The sequence below is a fragment of the Agelaius phoeniceus genome, chromosome 2 (genome assembly GCF_051311805.1).
Source record: "Agelaius phoeniceus isolate bAgePho1 chromosome 2, bAgePho1.hap1, whole genome shotgun sequence".
NCBI lineage: Eukaryota > Metazoa > Chordata > Aves > Passeriformes > Icteridae > Agelaius > Agelaius phoeniceus.
In genome coordinates, this window is record NC_135266.1 from 10,836,648 (window position 1) to 10,856,311 (window position 19,664).

The 19,664-nt window shown below is 33.1% G+C and overlaps 1 protein-coding gene across 9 annotated transcripts in view; it reads left to right on the forward strand.

The window, feature by feature from the left end:
• The window catches only part of DMD (dystrophin), a 1,046,004-nt gene that overhangs the window by 452,713 nt on the left and 573,627 nt on the right, over positions 1-19,664 (forward strand). For 8 of the 9 annotated variants that reach the window (XM_077171917.1, XM_077171927.1, XM_077171925.1 and 5 more), the window contains 3 exons: positions 1,516-1,668; positions 2,607-2,789; positions 16,597-16,791. In XM_077171917.1, the coding sequence (XP_077028032.1) occupies positions 1,516-1,668; positions 2,607-2,789; positions 16,597-16,791 (531 nt within the window). The remainder of the gene's footprint in view (positions 1-1,515; positions 1,669-2,606; positions 2,790-16,596; positions 16,792-19,664) is intronic. The other variant, XM_077171952.1, reaches the window with a different exon arrangement.

The window sequence follows — 19,664 nt, forward strand, 5'->3', positions numbered from 1 at the left end:
TTTGTCCCTCAGTAAAATACTTACACTCCTGTTAGAAGAGTGGCTCCAGCCTCTCTAGAATAGGAGAGGTGGTAGTACCAATAGACATAGCAGCTGAGAGGCTGAAACCCAAAGTTGCATATGAACATTCTGAGTTGACACAATCCGAGAGGTAAAACTGTATGATATTTTTCCTAGAAATGCACATGGTGTGTTTCCAGGCCATGTGGACCAGCTAACAGATATAATTGGAAGTGTCATCTTTCTATGGCAAATAAAAGTGATGAAAGATAGAATCTTACAATTAGAGAGTCACCTTGGTCACCTACCTGAAGCTATAGGCTCTGGCTACTGCAGGAGAGTTTTTATGCCAACAGCAAGCAGACTCTTTCTTTCTTTGGATAATTTTGATTAAGTTACCTTTGGTTTGGGGAACATGGCACGTTGCATTTTATTTTACTTATTTTTTGCATGCTCTTTCCTTTCCTGTGGATTTCATTCTAATTATTACAATTTTGCAAGTCTGTGTGAATTCAGGAGAAGGATGTCTAGGGTATACTGTTGTTTTGTTCACATTTAAAAGAAGCTTGAAATCTATTAGGTGTGGTTTTGACTGTTCCAAGCTAAATGGAAGCAATTCATAATTTTTATGTTGGAGAAACAAGAACAGTGTTTATTGCACTGTGCTATTGACCAGATCCTCCCTGGCTGTTTTTTATGGTATAGTGATAGATTTTCCTTTGGGTGACTCAGTTAAGGCATTCAGCCTAGTAAAAAAAAAATAAAGGAATGGTTGAGGGAAATTAATCTGAGTATTTTCATATAAAATATACCAGTATTTTTTTATTTACTTCATAATAAGAAATTATAGTAATTAAAATATTTTCTGAATTCTGCATGAGTGACGTTAAGCAGTTAAAGCAAATGTGTATTCAATAACATTTCTAAGGGAAAAAACCAAACATTTTATACCTTCCTGCTAAAGAAAAGTTTTAATCCTTTTTAAAGCAGAGTTATAAACACGTTTGTTATGTATGTGGTATTTAATTTCGGTAAAGAAAACCTGTCTTTGCAAACATTTCTGCATTGCAGTGATTTTCATTTGAATAGCTACCGAGTTTTCATGCAGGCTAGAAATTCACAGGAGTCCACAAAATACAGAAGTCCCACTTTTGGCTAGATACTAAGTGGGCTGTGTTTCCATCTGTCCAGTAAGTATTCTGAGCAGAAGTGTTTTATATAAAATATTGACATTTATGTAAGAGTCTTAACTTCTCTGAATATTGGTGACTGTCTCAGTGGTTTATTCAACATGTGAACAACACTGAAATAGGTAACCTCTTTTTAAACAAACAAAAAATTTTTTTTTAAACTGATGCAAATACGTTCACTTACTCATATACTTGCTTTAAATATCAACATTTAATTAAGAAATTAGCAGCTTTGTACACTTTTTTCCCTTCAGTGTGCACACATGCCAGTTCATATTTTATAAGCCTTTAATTCATATTCTAATAATGTCTGCACTGTAAACAGGACTTGAGAGCTCAAAGAAGAAAAAAGGCTTTAGAGATTTCTCATCAATGGTATCAGTACAAGAGGCAGGCTGATGACCTAATGACATGGCTGGATGACATTGAGAAAAAGTTAGCCGGTCTGCCAGACCACAAAGATGAGCAGAAGCTAAAGGTAATGTTGTTTTGGGTTGGCAATGATAGATCTTTTGGAGTGATAGTTTATCTGTAGAACAGACAGCAAATGCAAAAATCCTATCTTATAGCTACAGAAAATTATATGTTCAGTTCTTTATTTCTATTTATTATAAAGCAAACTCTAATTATCTGTGTTCAAAGTGACATTTCTTTGTTGTACTATATTTTCTATTTGTTTCCTATACAGAATGATATATAAATAATTTGAAACACACTACATAGAATGTTTTGTCATAATACAGAAAGTGTGCAATGTATTAAGAAGCATCAAATGTTTTCTAGTAAAAATTGTAATTGATTTTATGTATCTTTGTTCCAGATGAACAAATGACTTACCAATATATGGATGACCTCTATCTCATGTTAGCACATTCATTTTCATCAGAACATGTTCATATGTCACTGTCAAGCTCTATAGATTTATTTACATACTGTCAAAGGTTTTCCTGGTTTATTTTACATCGTCTTTCTTTGCTTCATTCTCTGTTGAGTTTCCCACGGAGTAAAATAGGAGTTAACTAGTACATTAAAGACCCTAATACTATATTTGTAAGCTGTTCAAAAACTATTTTTCCTGAAAATGCTGACCCTTACTGAGAAAGTAATTTCTCCTGTTGCCCATCCCAGTGTACTAGCAAGAATCTGAACATGGGAACTGTTGGCCTCTGCTAGCAGTTTCAGAGTGTAGCAGCTCTTAGGATCTCTACAGCCCATCCCAAGAAGCTTCTTCAATTTCAGTTATTTTTGTTTTGTTTAAATGTAAAATAAGATATGAATAATATGAAAATAAGCTGTAAATTTTACTTGTGGCAATAAAATGGAAATGGATTTTCTGACGGAAGTATTTTGCTAATTTTAAGTTGATTGATCTAGTTAGCTAACTGTCCTGGGCCCTGTATTGGTTTTGCTCACTAGGAGATTGGTGGAGAATTGGAGAAGAAGAAGGAAGATCTGAATGCGGTGCACAGGCAGGCTGAACGCCTGTCTAAGGATGGGGCTGCAAAAGCAGTGGAGCCAACCCTGATACAGCTCAGCAAGCGCTGGCAAGATTTTGAGAGCAAATTTGCTCAGTTTCGAAGACTCAACTATGCACAAATTGTGAGTTGTTACTGGCAAACCCATATGTTTGCAACTGCTACTACTAACAGCATCCTACTAACAATGAGAGCATCAGGGTCAGTGTCAACTCTCCAGACCTTAATAAGCAAAGCCCTATTGTGTGCAACTGGGGGAAGCTTTATATACTCTGATACAATAGTGATCTGCTTTGGTCTTAAAATTGCCCTTAAGTTAAATCAGTCATTTACAAAAAACTCAGCAATGAAAAATTTGTGTTTATTTCTGTTGCCTCATTATTTTTCCATAATGTTTATCAGTTTAAAAATGTTAGTTTGCCATGCATCTATTTTTTTCACTGAACATGAAAAACACAAAAGTTGTCTTTTCCAAACTACCCATCCCATGCCAATTTTAATTGGTTTTTTTATTTGTCCATAACATGTTATACTCACTTTAGGAAGTGATTGGAAAATTTTTATGACTCTATATACACATATCCTCTTCTTCAAAGTTCTGCTTGAACTCTCAAACAAGTTTTTGTAAGAAAATGTAACTTTAAATTCGACAGGATGAAAACATAATTTTACAAACCATCTTCATGTCTTCTGAATTTGAGTTGTTTAGTTGCATATAAAATACAATTATTCTTACTGGTTTATACATGCTGCAATAACTGGGTAAATAAAAGGGAAATAAACTGTCAATATTCCAGCTTTACAAACAAGATATGTATTGAGTGTTACCCATTTTGAAGTTTACCAGAGGTTGCTTTTGCACTTAAATGAGTTTTTTCTTGCCATTCCTACTACTCTGCACATTGTCTTCTGGGTTTTTGATTTTATATGAAGAAAGATAAGATTTGCTTTTAAGGAAGTTGTTGCTTTATGTGCTCTCTGTAATCTTAAAGTGCTAGTGGTATAAGAGTGTTTTGTCAAAATACAACTTTATTTATTTATTTTTAAATGCACCTAGATTGCAGAGAGAACATACTGATAGGATAATGATAATTTAAATATGTGAAGTGCTCTTTTTTAATTGATATACGGTAAACTATGTTTTAAGAAGGAAAAAAATTTCAAAAACCATCAATATGTATAAACTTTTGATAAATATAGTCCTCTATATAATGTACTATATTGTGTATTTTTAACTTTTCTAATACTAAGTTACATAATGTATATGTAAAACTAATACTTTGGATAGTTATGCAGTTAATGGAAGCAATCAGAGAAACATTAACTTTGGTTTGTATGTTATTAAATCTTGTTCCATCTGATTACACTATTCAGATTACTATGGTTTATATTAAACTTGATGAATGTAATCAGTTGCAAATTGTTTATATTGACATGGAGCTAGAGCGAGAGTCACTTTGTCTTGTAAATGAGTTGGCTTTTTTTCATGAATATATTTGTTCCTTTGATAATCAAGTAAGAAATCAGATTGTGCATGCAATTTATATAAAAACATTCTGCTGTTGCTGTGCTTTTTATGTCACCCACCACCTACCATGACAGGGGATGAATATACCCATTATAAAATTTTACTAGCAGATCAATAAACTTTATTTTAGCATATTTTTCTTTCAAATATATAAGGTAGATGTGCATCAGCATGTTTTTGAATTGCTCAGATGAATACACTCACAAATGTTTTTAATTCATGTAACCATTACATACATTTTTATTCTTAAAATATATAATTATATACTGTATTTATAACCTTGAAAGGTTACATTTTTAAATATTAAATATTTCATGCAAGAAGTCTATTTCTTACTATTTATCTAGGGGATGAGATGATTCAACGAAATTTACATGTACACAGGACAATTACTGTATCCTTCTCATTTCCCATGAGAAATATCTCGCTCTGTTGACAATGACTAAGGTGATATTCATATGAAATATTTTAGAATTTATACAGAAGCTACTGAGACATGAGAGAGGCAGTGTATCTTCATGACCCAAATCAGAGTGAGAAGTGCAATGGCCTTGCTGTTGTTACTGTTTTGACTTTGCTGAATTAGTGAAACAGAGGGAATTTCTCAAGGTTTTTTTTCTTTTTCTTGAACAGCTTAAGTACCTACCTCACAGGGATGTTGTGAGGATGCATTAATTGTTTGTGCAAGACTTTAAAATACAAAAGAAAAATGAAAATTCAAACTATTCACTTGAACACATGCATATACCATCAAAAATAACTTCCACAGAGATTTTCTATGTTAACCAACAACTGAATAAAGCCATACAATAAAAATACAAAATTGATTTTTTCTTTAAAGCAAAAGAAATAGAAAAATGCTGCATTTATTTATAATTTATGATGTATTCCATAATAGTTATTTAGCAACTGAAAGTTGTTATAAATCAGTGAGGGTTTAGTTTTACTGTGTATCTTGCAATTCATTACACTTCATCGAATAAACATAGCAAGACTGCACTGAAGAGAACCTTTAATTATGTTGCTTAATGGCAGATTTGCATTTCTTACATTTTGTTGGAGCTAATATATTTTTGATATCAAAGTGTGAAATTAGAATTATCATGCTCCCCTGGATTTTACTTTTCCCCAGTATTTGTTGGGCAGACCTGTCAGAAGGATATAGGAACCATGACCTTAGAAGGATTTATTCTTTCTAGAATGGTGGATCCTTGTTAAATCCTGTGTCTCACAAACACATAGCAGCCAATATCCAAAAGCTAATTGACAAATATATATTGGTGTATATTTATAAAAAGGAATTTCCTGTCACCACTTTTGAGAATGGGGTATATTATATTTATATCATCTCAAACATTCATGTTCTGTTTTTAGATATTAATCAGTTTGGTATAGTGTGATCCTCTATGTGAAAATTTTCAGCAAGTAACATACAACATTCTAGAAGGAAAAAATTGGATTTATTGCATTTACAGATTAAACATGCTACAGGAATACATAAATGCAACTGCACACAACCTAAAATCACATTGAGTGGAAAAAAATTGCAGAGTTCTTGTTGTCTTAAAAGATTTTCTCTCAAACATTGTTGTCTTTATTAATATGTGGCAGAATAAACAGTGGGCAGAAAATAAGTTGGTAGTAACACCAGTGGTGAAATCTGAATAACTTATAAAAATGAGTGAAATATCTCTCTATAACATTTTTTAAATTATGATTAACTACTAAATCCCGCTGAAATCCATGATAGTTTAAGATACTATCTGAAACAACAAGCCTTTACTGTTTAATCCTAAAACAGTATGCAATTTTTGAGTATTAAAATTGCATGCATTTTTTTAAAAATCAGTTAAAAAGAACATTAGAGAGGTTAAGGGACAATTATTTCTAAAGCACCTCTGCAGAATCGAATATCATTAAGCCTTAGCACTCACACAATATCTTCAGAAAAGTTTTCATAATCCCCCTGCTGCAAATGAATCTTCAGTTATACTGTTTTTCTGAAACAGTTTAACTACTCTTCCAGGCAGAGAAAAGGGTAGATTTGGAATGTTTCATTCAAGTAAGGATCAAAATAATTTATCAATATGTTGATAAAGTTTAATCAAATTATTCTACTCTCTGTTTTCTAAATTTTTTTTTTCCCAAATGTTTTTTTTCCCAAATGTTGTCATTTCAACAGTCTATGAACATATTTGTGTCATGGCTCAGCTTAGATTTTCCTGAGCTGACTGAAATTGCTCTGGGTGTAGAGTGCTGAAAGCCTTTATCCTTAGAGAACATTTTCTAGATGAACACAGGTGCAGAGCCTAGACTGTAAATTCTTATTTCACATACATCCTATTACCATATTTTATCAAGATGCTCAACATTCTCTCTCTGTTATTTTACATGGTGGTCTTTCAACTTTCCTCTCTTGGCTGAGCTGTACATGCTGGAAATCGTAAGACAGAGTATCTTTAGGACAAGAGAAGCTCTTGAAATCTGTCAAAATTATGTGTCTACTATTGTATATACAAGCAAAAAAATAGGCTTACCAATTTCAGTAATTTTATTGGTGACACACACAAACATTCTATTGAAATTTATGATCATTTTACTCCTGAAATATTTGGGCCTGGATTTTGGCCATACAGAACTGATCAAATGATAAACAACAGGAGAAACTGTCTTTTTCATACCAATTAGACTGTTATGACCAAGAATGAATAAGGAATATAGTTATAACTTGTATATATTTTTATAAGGTAAGTCATTTAGTTTGAGAAGTTTGATAGTTACCTGCACCATGGATAAAATACCCTTAATACTTCATTTTTCCAAATAAAAGTCAGTATTCTCTTTAAGATCCTGTAAAGCATTCAGAAATTCAAAATGCCTGTCTCCTATCTGGATAATCATTTCAGGTGAGAGAATATGTGATCAGCTCCTGGAACCAGATTAAGAACTGCTCAAATTTACATTTGAAATTCAAGACATTGTTTACTTTCAGTCTTTAAGAGCATATTGCAATCTTCAGTTAATATTTCCCTGTGCAGCTCTATTTAGTTAGTTTAATAAAATTTAAACATTTCTGTTTACCATTAAAATATTTATGTGTATATATATATATATATCAAGATATTTTCTAAACTATATATCAAACATTAATTTAAATAAATATATCACAGTTAGATAAACACAGGACTCAGTGTCCTGATTGTCTGTCTGCATCAAAATAACATGGATACTTCAATGGTGATGTGCTACCATTGTTTTCAGTTGTTTTCCAGTTTTCACAAACACTGGTGCTGGAATGAAGTGGTTTTCTTCTCTTATCCATGCTTAAACGTTTCTTGGGTTAAATAAACAAGTAATGGTTGACAAGAAGAAGGGGCAAACTAATGCTTCATTATTTCTAGAATGAGTGGAAAGAGAGAGAAATAAAAGAGAGAAAAGACATTAGAAAAAGCAGGAAAACACCCGCTGGACAGAAGAACTGTACAGTGATGGATTAGTATCCAATTCACCTGTGCACTTTGAGTCTCTTAAGAATGGGACAGAGGTGATTCTGTGACACCATTTAACATTTCTGACATTGGCAGTGGCATCTTTTTGAAACAAATAGCTTTACACAGCATAGCTAAAGATTTTTTTGGACTGTGGTCTGCAAAAAGCGGGATGAGGATGAATAAGGAACTTTGGGAAGAGAATCACAGGTGAATGTTTACACCTATTTTTCCAGTATCCATCAACCTGGATATTCCTATTAGAAAATGTAGGAAAATCCAAATAGTTTAAGTGTATTTGAAATCCTTTAATTTTCTGTCTGATTTAAGATAAGGTTATGGGAAAAATGGGACAATATCACCTGAAGATGGATATTGTATTTGATATAGCTCAAGAAGAGCTAACTTTATAGATGCATTTTACAATGCACTTTATCTTTTCTGTCTAAAATGAATACATGCAGTGTTGCAGTAATTTAAGTGATGACAATCCATACCCTTTTTTGTATAAGAGGACAAGTTTACTGTGCTATTTTGAGTTTTTCTAAAGAATATTTTTCTTCCCTCATAGTTCCTTTTTAATTCTGTACAATATTCACTCTCATCATTGCCAAGCTATAGCATTTTTCCTGTACAATTCAGTTAAAAAATCCCATATTGTGAGTGACAAAACTTCACAAAAAAGATTTTTCTTGGCCATTTTTCATTATATGTTATAAACTTAAGTGATCTAAATTGCATTCTCAAGTTTAAAACTGAAACTTGATATCTTTACCTTGTCACATAGGAGTGAAAACTCTTGTTGCAACATGGAGTAAAGCAGGGTAAGAAATTTGTCTTTAAATTATATAGTTATACAATTGTGGTCTTAGCCATGCCACAGGCTTTTCTCACTCCTCACAGAATAGTTGAGATGGAAAAAAGACCAAGCCTTTGGTTAAAAAATCATGTACAACACAGAACCCAGTGGTCCCTGCTTTCAGACCAAACTGAGCATTATGCAACTATAATATTTTCTTCTTTATAATTACCCAGTTATTTGGAAAACAAGGCAGCTAATTACCATCTTATTTTCTCTGCTATAGTATATTATGATTTATTAGTGTAATAAATTACATGCTGTGGATTTTGGTGTCAATAATTACTTGGCACTATTACTGCATTAAATAATAGGGGAAAATACCTCCTGCAGAGTGATCTGGGCCTAAGTGACAGTATTTTTTGAAGAGATGATGTTCATCTCTTATCTACAATTCAGAATGTCAACATCACTCATGGCTGGAGGGTTTGTTTTGTTTTGGTTAGGATTTTTTTAGGGTTTTTTTTTGGTTTTTTCTCTTTTTTTGTTTTGCTGGGGTTTTTTTGTTGATGTTTGTTGTTTTTGTTGTTGTTTTTCATGGATGTATCTGAGTATACACACAAAGCTAGGGAAGGAAGAAAATTTGTAGATGTACAGTGTGAATGCTGAATTTTCTATTTGAGTATATTTAATTAGCTTTCAGAACTGCTGGATGGACAACAATTTTGTTCACATCATTTAAAGAAACAAATATTTTTCCTGAAATAAAAAAAATCAGCCTAAGTGACATAGGTAACACTTTTTAACATTTCTGGAAGGTGTAAAATTTTAGGGTTTTGGACTTTGCTCTTTGAAGCTGTTTGCATTCACTACGGATGTGGCACTTCAATTGTTTTTTACTTTATTTCCTAAATTACATTGAAATTATCTAACAGATGTAGCTGGCATAAATATCTGGAAAATTAGCATCACAAATCAGCATTCAATTCCAAAATGGTCTAGTCAATTCAGATATCAGTAGTCTGTATTCTAACATATCTGAACTTTATCATTAATTGGTTCTTGGTGATCGCTCAGCAGTTACACACACATACTCAAGACAGCCCTAAAGCTTCGTGCCCTTAGGTGGCATAAATGCTATCTCAGATTGGCACTTCTGTAGTCCTAATAAACCAGCCATTAAATAGGTTGGCATTGACCAAAATCTGTTCATTAATAGGCTGGCTTCCAGCAAATTGTGTGATACTTGTTCTGCCACTATTATCACTGTGTCACTTCAATAGCTTATCACTGTCCAAGAAACCTGATTGTGAAATTCTATTTTGAGGAAAAATAATTTGAAATTCCTTTTATTCTTTTGGAATTATATTTCCTTCTGTGTGGGTGAGTTTATGATACTGGTTTAACAAAGTCCAAGTGGACATTACAGCTACAGGGATATACTACTGTGTACAAGTTTAATTTTCTGAACTCTGAAGTAGACATTTACTGAAGTATGACATGTATAATGTCTGTATGTCTTTTTGGTGTGAAAAATTCAAGATCAATCCAAGAACTGGCTAACTTCTCTGAATTTATGTATTTTATAATTAGCATATAAAAACTTTTAAGTATGTTTTGTCTACTGGAAGGTAACACATATAAATCAATTGCAAAAGTATTTTCCAGTTAAACCCTTATAAAATACTAAACAACATTTTAAAATACTTGTTGAAAATCAGTCTAGGATGTAGATTTTGAAGTGTTCTGATTTTTCTCTTTTCAAAATATAATGTAAGCATTTGCTTATTTTGTGATTTCTAATACTGATAATGCCTATCTGTCTTGGCTCATTGGTGCTATCTCCCCCCAAAATCCTACTGGGTGTGCCTGGTCTGAGCAGTGCTTGGTAAATACTTATGATATAAACTGTTACAAAAATTACAAATTTCTGTTTAAAGTTACGCGACAGACGCAGATTTCTTTGTCAGCTTTGCTCCGCTACATTTAATAATATTGAGATATGCCATCATTATCAGAAGGAATTAGTATTTATGGATAATTTATTTAGAACAAGAGACATTTTCTATATCCCAGTAGTTCCAATCAGTCAATAATGCCATAATGTTACTCTATTTTCTTTTTGTTCAGGACACGGTTATATTGAGGATGTGCTATAAGATACAGACTACTCTATTTTTTCTTCTTTTGTTTTTTGAAAAAAATTACTTATATCACTTATACTGAATTATATGAGAGTCTTCTGCCCCAGTCTCATCATAGTTGAAATTAATTTATTTTTCTCTTGGCTTAGCAAGTAGGTACCAGTGGAAGTTACCAGGTTAAAAATTAACAGCAGAACTGCTGGAATTTCTGAATCATCTTAGTCCCTTATTTCTGTGCAAGTTGGCAGGTCTTTAGTAAGGAGAGCTGGGTAAGTTTTCAAATAAGCTGCTTTTAGATGCAATGTGTAGCTGTACCTCAGTTTGAGGAGAGTTCCTATCTAGAATCAATTATCTAAGCCAGAATTAAACAAAAGCATTGTTCAGCAAGTGAGAAAGAGGTGGTGTTCAATTTCCTACTTGACCAAGTGTATTTGACATCTGGGAGGGCTCCAAAGGCATGAGGGTGTGAGGACCACAAAGGATTGGCTGCAGTATCAAAACGCTTTGTCATAGTTTTAAACTTTACATAAAATAACCAAAAACCACAAAAAACAAACAAACAAACAAAAACACAGCCAAAAAAAACCCCACAACAAAGTTACAACTATGAATACTCTGGATTTACTTTTTTTAATTAATTGCTACAGCTTTTGTCTCTATTTTTCTTCTTCTCTTCACCTGCCCTCTGCCACATCCAACTAGGAAAATAATGCATTCATCAGAGTGCAGCAGAACTCTCTGAGGTATTGGGAGATAACCCATGATTTGAGCCTATACATACAGGAAAGAGACATTTTCTTACAGAGAAACCTCTTGCATTTCAATCAAATTATCAAGGGAACTTAAATAGAATTAAGTTCAGGCTGGTTGATGCCTATTGATGGATAGTTTTCAAAATCAAAGCTTGCAATTTTCTATTGCTACTTCTAGAATCTAAAATATTCTGAAATGTTTTCTAATTAATGTCATTGTTAGGAATAGCTTCATTTTGGCTGTCTTTATTTAATTTTATGTATAGATTAAGCAGAGTCATTTTATCACAGAAGAAAAACTGTTAAAGCAGCATTTCTTGAGTAAGGTAAGCCTTAGCAGAGAAGAGTTGTGAAGGCATAAAGCACTCTCTGTCCAAGAACAGTGCTGAAAATAGTAATACATATTTTTAAAGTTTCTTTTTTTAAATAAGTAACTGATGAAATCAGATACAAGCATTAAACTATATGGTTTAAGTGTTGCAATATGCAGGATTTTGTGGACTGCAATCACTCTGCAACATGAGTAGAAAAAAAAATCATGCACATGAGACAATATTTATGTTCTTACATAAAAATATTGGGGTTTTTTTCTCAATATTTTAAAGATACTTTATTGTTTCCAAGTGTCTTTAAAGGTCTTGTCTTCATAAAATTACAGAAGAAATTGATAAATTTTTAATTCTGCATCGAGGATTTAGGTCTCTCTTGAAAGAGATGCTTCTTTTTGTACTAATAACTTGTTTGTGATTGACTACAGTCATCCAACCTCATAGTGAAAATTCCAAATAATCAGTATAATTTTGTTCTTTCTACTTATATGCACATTAACAGGTAAGATATGCTAGCAACACTGAAGGCAGTATAAATTTCTCTGAATGTTAGCTGACCTCACCCTCTCAGTTGGCATAGGAACAGGTGAATAAAAGCTTTTTTATAAATATATACTTTAAAGTGAATATTGACCTCTGATAGCATTTTATCATACTTTTCTGTGTCTAATTCTTGATTTGATATATTGATGGTGAACATGGGCTGGCAGATGCCATGTAGTTCACAAGTTTTTTGGACTCTCTCAGGTATCACTGCCTTTGTCCAGAACTGTGTCTGTTGTCTGCTTCATTTTTTTCCATGTGTGTAGCACACCACATTTATTCAGCAGAGGTCCCTGACTTTTTTACACTCATATACATCTCTTTGCAAGGAATACTCTCTTAAGTGTTATTTCACTTTAGGAGTAGGCACATTTGTTTGTTTTCCTTGAACCTCTCATCAGGGCACAGCCAGGAGCAATTTTGAGGTATAACAATGCAGATGGGAGTGTTTTGCAGCTCTACTCCTCCCATGTGTGTGTGAAGTCATCATGAGAAGGGACCAAAAAATGAGACAGTTGTCAAGATGTGACACAAGAAAGTTGGAGGCTTTCTGGGTGTAAACTCTTGAACAGCAAAAGTGGTGTTGGGATTATTCTCTCTGCAAAAAGAGGAGAGGAAATGGAAAAACTGAGATTGGTGAAAGGTGCTTTAACAACAAATTTTCCACTGTTAAATTGAAATTTCCAGCATTCTCCAAGACTAGTTAGCTCTGATGCCACTGCTGTGTTAGATGTAGGCAGTAATGATCACAAGTATTTCTATGGGGAAGGTATGTGAATTTCTTGACAAAACCTGCATTATTCCAGTGCTTTTTTGTTGAGTTTTTGTTGTAATTTTGTTTGGTTCGTTTGTTTTGGTTTTGCTTATTGGCCTTCTCTTTAAGGGTCAGATAATCAATTTGTTTCTTACAGTTTTGTTGCACCTGGTGGGGCATGGTAGCTATCAATAAAATCAGTTTAAGTGGAGCCATGTGTATGGAAGGATTGTGTGCCTTCATTGAAATTATGTAATGATGGAGAAGAAAATTCAATTTACTATTTGAGACATGATAATGCTTAATAACAAACATTGCATGAAATTTTGAATCTTACTCAAAATAAGTTGTTCTTTCATAGAGATGAAAAATAATCTTTGCATCATTAAATCACTGATGATCAAGGAAAAAAAATCACTAAAATTGTATTCTACAAAAATAGTAATATAGCAAATGGCCAGTTATCCCAGCATTTCCCAATCACTTAACAGTTAATTTGTAGTTTAAATGTATGTTGTACTATATATATATATACATATACATATATATATATTTTAAATAGCAATTTAAATATTTTTAAGTATCTGTAATACATTCTGCCATTTTAACAGATTCAACTTATCCAAACCCATTCTTAAATGGCTATCTCTATCTTTAATTTCTACTTTCCTATTAATTTTTAATCCTTATAAAGTCTTAACCTACCATGGTTCTGATGAGCCATTTTGGCATTATCAATTACACATATCTGTACTGAATTAATATTATTTTAGTAGTAGTTGCTCCCACCTTCTGTGATCTCCTTTTGTAAGGTTATTTTTTTTCTCCCTACAGTGTTAGGATATGACTCAGTTTCAGCTTTGCATTTCTAGTAAAATGCTTGTCTAGAATATAAGGAAGGACTCTGCCTGTTTTATTGTCTAATATGAGGAAATTCCAGGGAACATTGGGGCAAGCTAAAAATGCTTCTCTTTGCTCAATAAAGTTGTCAATTCTGCACCTGCCTACCCTCTGTTCCTTGGTGCAAGATGGCAGCTTCTGCTGTGGGTTGTATCATGACACTTTAAATGAAGGAAAAATGGAAGGAAAGAAAGACCTGTGACCTGTTGAAAACCCCAATAAAGATAAAGATACCTAATCCTTGATTTCTAAAGTAGTATCAAATTTTCAACTCTTCTTTTAAAAATAGTATTCAGAAACTAATTTATTTTCACTGTGACTTTTAAAAAAAAAAAAATGTACCAAAGTGTGAGGGCATGTCCTGGTAGGTGTCTACTTTTATAAATCTATCCTTTTGTTTGTTTATTTTTTTATTTATTTCTCTGATTGTAGTGTTTTACAGTTTAACTAACAATATAAACAGTATAACTACACAAGTAATCATCCAGCTATGAGAAATATTTAAAGTTTCCTGTAAGGGCAGTAAATATATGAATATATGAATGAATATAAGGTTGCACACATCCCATTTTTCTTCATAACAATGATTGAAAGGTACCTGATTTTGCCACTATAAATAATTGTGATAACCATGAAGTGCTTACACATCTAATTTCTACTTGACTTTTTTGTAGGTTCAGGAATAGTTTAGAGTGAGAAGACACAGATTTTATTTTATCTAAATAGATGCATGTGCATATATGTGTGTATATATTTATTGGCCCAAATTTGGGTTGAAAAGAGTAGGCTAATCACATACAATTATTGAATTAAATTGTATTTTGTATGCTGCTTCACATATTCATGTGACCTTTTTTTGAGTGGCAACCCTTGCACACTTAGCATGCTCTTTTCATTACTGTAACTAGAAATATTCTGTCCTCTGAGTCAAATATAGTTAAAATATTCCTTATGTGGGTCTGAAGTTCATTGCTGCATGTAGAAGTCTGAGTGTAGTCTTGAGGAATTAAAATATATATTGCTGCATGCAGGTCTCAGTGGCCTGTTGAGATTCTCCCATTTTCTAATCAAATGAGACAGCTCTTTCTTTAGGTTTACTGGAGTAAACTGTTATTTTTGCAGGGCCTGTGATTCATGAAACATATGAGGGGCAAGCACAATTTTTTCAAAGCAACTTATTTTAAATAATAAAAATTATAGCAGTGATATGGTAATTAGAGAGGTTTCAGTGTTAGCAGATGTACTGAGAAAGTCATTTAGTGAGAAAAGTGTAAGCAAAGCAATTAAATTTGCATAAGAAATGCAACAGAGTAACACAAGTCTACAGATAACTTTATGGGCTTTATATGTGATATGCATACATCTTCTAGAGTGTGTATATGCATATTTTAAGACTCTAAAGAAAATTGAAGAACCAGATGACTCAGCTCAGTAACTGAAGAAAGAAATATGTCCTGAATTAAAATGAGACACCTTGCTGAGGTAGAGTGTGCTTATATTTGTTTTCTTTTGCATAATGAGTAGCTAAATAATATTGTTTTCTTCAGGACCATTGATCAATTGTCTTTTACATAAATGGCTCCAAATATAAATAACAGAATTTTTGAACATTTACCAACAAATACTTGTACACTTCTTTGAGATTGACAGTAATTAAAGTTTATATTTTTGAGAAGACAGACATCAAACACAAAGGATCTTGGTTCCACAATAGGAATCCATGAACAAATTTATGCTTGTGAAACCACAAATAATTGATATCTTAAACTATCCCTTTTTTAATGGGCATGCAGGTGATTTAGTATTTGAAGTTTAGTGAAAAGGAACAATCAGAGATCTCCCTACTCCAAAGAACACTTTTGGTATTACATTTTTATCTATGATTCTTTTACAAATCAAATGGGAAATACAGAGAATTTTTATAAGCAGCCACTTTTTTGTCACCTTATATGTCAGTATGCTTTCAAATGCCATCAACTAATTAAGTGTTTTCTTGGAACCCAAACATTCTGGGATGTCTTTACATTTGGTGTATGCATGTGCTTCCAGAATAGGGTGTCTTTTTCATATTTTTCCATATTAAAAAAAAAAATTAGAAGAAATCCTGACTTCATTAAGAGGTGTGTTGCTGAATTTTCTTTTAAGAATGCATTAAAAATCAGAAACTTCCAAATTATACTTGCTAGATTAAAGAACAAATTTTTAATACAGTTGGAAGTGTAGAGTTGGCATATTTGCTATATGTTGCATTTTATTTAACGAATTCTGTCTATTATACAAGTCATTATTTTACTTGATACATTGAAATTATTTATTATTTTAGACTTGGCATGCATGAAATTTCTTAATGAAGGACAGATTTTTAAGAGGTGTGGTGATATAAATTAAAGGGCAAGCACTAAAATCTCAGTAACACCATAATCTCAGAATACTCTTGCATTTCCTCTCTGCATTTCTTTGGAGAGTAGAAGAAAAGCTTGCACACTCTTGCATGGATTAATTTCAGTACCTACCATTTCAAACACACAAGGAACATGAGTTATCTCTGTCAGAAACCTCAGATATTTCCTGCATTTGTCCTTGGAAGTTACTTTTGATTTTTTTGTTTCTGGGTTGTGGACTGGAAATGCATTATTGTAATTTTGTCTGGTGTTAAGAAACTAAAGGAAGCATTCTGTTGTATATCTGTACTAGCAAACAGTTCGTGAAGATACAACTTTTGTGATGACTGAAACTAGGACTGTGGAAACCACTCATGTGCCTTCTACGTACCTGGCAGAGATCCTTCACCTTCTGCAAGCCTTGTCTGAAGTGGAAGATCGCCTTAATTCTCCTGTTCTGCAGGCTAAGGACTGTGAGGACCTCTTCAAACAAGAAGAGTGTCTCAAGGTAAGATGGAAAGATTTTCTTAGCAATGATTGGATTGCATCATTTTGGGTCTTCTGTATTTTGATAGCCTGTGCTCACTTTGAGACATCTGTTTTACAAGTTCTAAGCCCATCTCTGTGATGTGTGCATATATGGATGTTTGTATTTGGGGGCCCATTGGGGTAAAACATGAAAAACTCTGAAGTGTTCATTTATTTTTGCCTGTTTAACCTGTATTTGGAGGGCAAGAGCGTTACAGTATCTGCGTATTAAGTCCTTGAATGGGAGAGAAAGGATGGAGAGGCATGGTGTATTTAAAGATAGAATTTGTGGTTAAAGGTTTGTTTGCATGTGACTAATGGAAAAACAATTCTTCACTGAAATTTTTTTTGAGCACTGGAACAGGCTGACAGGGAAGTGGATGAGTTGCCATCCCTAGAGGTGTTTAGGAGATATGTAGATATAGCACTTGGGGACATGGTTCAGTGATGGACTTGAAAGTTCTGGTTTAATGGCTGGACTTGATTTAGAGCCTTTCCAATCTAAATCACAGAATGTTCTGAGTTGAAAGGGAGCCACAAGGGTCATGAAGTCCAACTCTGAAGCGAATGGCCCATGCAGGGACTGAACCCACAATCTTGGTGTTACTAGCACCATGCTCTGACCAACTGAGCTCATCTCCTAGTGGTGAAGTGATTTTGTGATTCTGTGATTGGTAAATGTAAGTAATTACTAAGTAACCCTGTCAACACCCAATCTTGCCTGTTTGCTTTTAGTGTATGATTTCTAAAACTATTCCTATTTGCACAGGAACAAAACCAAGTAAAATTTAGCTGTTGCATACCATGTTAGACCAAAAAACCTTGAGGTCTTATTGTGTCTGTACTCCATGTAGTTATTTCCGTTTAGTAAGCAAAACAGAGAATATTATCCAATAAGTAGATAATGTAGTTAAGAAAAAGCAAAAACAGTATTGTTAGTATGACTTTAAATATTACTGTGTGGTTTCTTCAATGCTTGAAATATTACTGTCTGGTTTTTTCAATGCTTGCAACACTGAATTCCTTTGAAACTGGTGGAATTTTTTAAACACAGAATTGACATAAGAAGAGAATGAGATTAAAGTTGTAAGCCTAAGTAGATGAATGAGTTATCAGCTTTTGCAGAATAATGTTTGTGTGAGGAAAGCCTTGTAAAAAATTGTGCTCAAGTGCTGTATATAATTACAGCAAGTCCAAATTGTCATCCAGCATGAAGAGAAGACTGTATTTCCATTTTTCTGTGATTATTTAGGAAAAGGATTTTTTTTTTTTTAAAGAAGTAAATATTAGCCTAAAGAGGCTGGAATTTGCCTACAGTCAGCTACAAGAAAGAAGCTTAGAGGGAGAATCAGGGCAGTGGCTCTGGCTATATGCTTTGAATTTTCCTCTGTGGGAGCTCATTTATCTCTTTCCACGTCAGAGGATATGTAACAAAACCACATCCATATGCTGCTGGTAGCTTCCGTAAAATCACATCTGTTTATAATTCTTATACATTCATAGATATAGATTTTAGGCATTTGTGTGCACAGACACATGTGCACACACACAAATATTCTGACTAACTTGTGAAAATTAGGATGTTTTCAGTTTCCTAGCAAGGGAGTAGAGTTGGATAGTGAAGCATAACTGGAGTGTTGGATCAAAGGAAGCACAGAACTGGTAATAGGATGTCGATCAATAGATGTCAAATACCAGCAGGCTGTTTCTTATACCACTTCTGATTTAATATCAGTAACTTAAAGTCAGTGTGAGTATTGAAGCACAAAACATGCCAATCTAATTGTCATTCTTCATTTTAAACAATCTCTTCAGCACAAAAAGCAAACAAACAACAAAAAACAACAAAAAACAAGTAATATACTATGTAAATCATGGCTAATGAGCACCTACTTGATCCTTGTTGATGAACTTCTGTTCACTAATAGATTGGATGGAGAAATAGAGGATGGAGAAACCTCAGGAAGTTAACTGGGAAATTACTTCCTTTAGTTCTTAGTTCCTTAGTTCTTCTCATGCTTTACATTGGGGCTATCTTCATCTGATTTATATCTGTAAGTAATCTGTTGTTCACCCACATACATTTGGTATTATTGGAGTTGACACCAACTTTAATAATATTGATTACTGAGGTTACAAGTAAGTACTACCATAGGTTTAATTTAACTGAACTATTAAATTGTTATGAGATGCATTTGTGGGCACAGTTCCATCTTCCTCCAAAATAAATCTCTTAGAAGAGGCAAATGGGTCTTGCACATTCGTGGGCTTTTGGAAGGATATAGGTTTGATCTGAGCCTGCTTAATGAATATTTATTTCCAAGGAAAAGCATCCATCATTGTCATTATCCTGCAGTAAAAATAGAAAAGTAGTGCATAAATTGTTCAGCAGCTGGTTGGAAAAGGTTTGAAATTAAATTGTCGTTGATTTTTTTTCTCTGACAGATTTGCATGAATCAAATTACAGAACTGTCATGAATAGCTCTGTGTTTTAAAACTGAGCTTTTGATTTTTTTTTTTTCACTCCCATTCAGAAAGAATCCATTTTAATTAATCTGTGAAAGGAAAAATAGGTTTATTTACAAGAATCAGTGGTAACAGCTTTGAAAATTTCCTCCAGAGTAAATATGTTTAGTAAGACTTAAACATGATTGCTCATAATCAAATAAGATAAATATTGAACACAAGTAAGAAATTGCTAATATCAATTGTCATAGCACAGACTTTTTATATCAAAGACATGTTAAATAGTAAAATATGAGTTTTTGTAGCAAAAATCTGGTAGCTTTTAACATTTACTAAACTGTAATACTTTAATGAGCACATTTATTGTATCTGCTGAAACCAGCTCAT